Source organism: Scophthalmus maximus, chromosome 6, assembly GCF_022379125.1.
Source record: "Scophthalmus maximus strain ysfricsl-2021 chromosome 6, ASM2237912v1, whole genome shotgun sequence".
NCBI lineage: Eukaryota > Metazoa > Chordata > Actinopteri > Pleuronectiformes > Scophthalmidae > Scophthalmus > Scophthalmus maximus.
In genome coordinates, this window is record NC_061520.1 from 14,520,348 (window position 1) to 14,522,500 (window position 2,153).

The 2,153-nt window shown below is 41.3% G+C and overlaps 1 protein-coding gene across 1 annotated transcript in view; it reads right to left on the reverse strand.

Moving 5' to 3' along the window:
* Positions 1–1,077: 1,077 nt before the first annotated feature.
* The window catches only part of LOC118309020 (neurogenic differentiation factor 4-like), a 3,304-nt gene continuing 2,228 nt past the window's right edge, over positions 1,078–2,153 (reverse strand). The window contains exon 2 of the mRNA XM_035630588.2: positions 1,078–2,153. This exon is cut by the window's right edge and continues 697 nt beyond it. Within this exon, the coding sequence (XP_035486481.2) occupies positions 1,837–2,153 (317 nt within the window). The 3' untranslated portion in view covers positions 1,078–1,836.

Below are 2,153 nucleotides of genomic sequence, written 5' to 3' on the forward strand. Positions count from 1 at the left end.
AAAATGCACTGCAAACACACACACACACACACACACACACACACACACACACACACACACACACTCACACTGGCTTATGCTAATCCTTTGAAACAAAGCTGTATATTTCTCCCATTGCAGGTCAAGCGTGGGATGTTCATCAGTATGTTTATCAGGATTATGAGCATTTTATCCAGAATACAACCTTTAACATTATACATTATACTTACCCAACATTCAACTGTTTCACATGAAGCGGACAAAAGTGCCAGCAAATGACGATTGAACTGGTGACCATGACTCTCTCTGACCATTCCCACCAGTGAGCCATGACCCAGGGTGACCTTGTGACCCCTTCGCACTGACCTCTCGGTGGGTGGCCTTCACACTGACCAACATGGACCATGAATCACAACAAGTGGCACTTCTCAGATCAGATTGGATCAGATCAGACCTTTTTTTTATTGTCTTCTCCACTTTGGTGATATTGCACTACTCAGTCATTTATTCATTATATAAAAAATAGATCTTTTTCACCTCTTGCCATCGAATATTTATCCAATCCGTTTTAGATTTCACTCTTGCTTCTCAATGAAAAAGTCGAGCTTGTACAACCTTATACATTTTGATTTAAGTAAAATAAATCTGTTCCTGAATGTCTGCTTATATTTGAAGGCCAAGGGTATAAATACACAGACATGTGTTTATTACATGTGTGACTGTTAAGTTGTGGTCGGAGTGGATGCCAGACCAGGATTATGCCATCCCAGTGTCAGTGAAGAAGGAAGTCTGCCTGGTCGGGCAGCTACGTTAATCATAAATCTTTATCTCACAATCCTGCCTCGCACATCCGGCCTTTCATTAAAAGACGGGCAAAGGATTAGTGCAGCTAAACCCCCGAGATGTGGGGAGAAAAATGAGAAACAGAGTTCCGAGTAAACAGGGAAAACCCTCACTGTTGATGGTATTGTGAATGGACAAATCTATCTGTCTATTTATTTATCTATCTATCTCTCTATCTATCTATACATCATTTATCTATCTATCTGACCTAAACGTTAACCACTTTAACAAAAAGAAAACACAGAATCGACAGACTGATTTTCAATATTTTAATTGACAACACATTTTCCAAAAGAAACAAAAATGAAAAAGACAAAGACAATTACACAGTATCCAAAGCAAAAATCTATTTGAAATTAGATATTGATTTTCACAATGTTAACCTGAGAATGCTATTTTTACTTATCTCTCCATCACTCCCCATTTCTCTTCAGCCTCCAAAAATCAGCTAGGAAATCTACCTCTGACTGTGAGTGGAGTGCAAAACATGAAATAAAAACCTAACAAAGAAAACCGGACACAAAAGAAGTATAGTATAAGAGACAAACTATCCGCCTAAGTAACAAAGAAAGAAGGAGGAAAACCAGACACACCTGCACATAAGAACAAAGTCATATAAACAGCATTAAGTTAGAGAATAAATAAAAAATATTTTAATTTATGTAGAATATCTGATGGTACCAAAGCTAAATAGGAAGTGCTAACATTATAGTGACAGAGCATCTGGTCAAAATGGCCAAAGCAGGATTTCCTGTTAGGATTTGTGGAGTCTTTTTTTTTGGTAATCAATTTTTCAGAAAATGTATTGGCTTGGGTCTCGCTCAGCAGTACTGGTGCTCCACACATTAAAAAATCTTATTATTCTACTGTTCTTCAACTAGCAGTCTGCCTACTGAGAAAGATGGACCCCGCAGTCTTAAAGTCCAAGAGACGTCAGCATCAGTCAGTGTTCATGAAGGATCACAGACTGGACTGTATTGATGGCTGAAGCACAGTCGGCTCTGCTAATACTTCTTAGTCTCTGTAGATGGAGGTTATATGTCGGGGGGGCATGTGCGGTGGATGGTAGGCATCATATGGCCCCTCTAAGTGTACGTCATAGCTGCTCTGAGTCTGATACAGGCCCTGGTCCACAGGGGAAGGGGAGTAGTGGTGTGGGGGTGGGTAATGGGGTGAAGGCTCCTGTTTGGGCACTAGGTTACTGCTGATGCTCAGAGGTGGAGTGGGAGGGCCGTCGTACGGAGGGGTCCCCACTCCGCCAGCATTGAACTCGTGCGGCGAGTGATTCTCGTACGCTCCTCCTTTCATCGCCCTCAGGTGAAGCAGGTGAG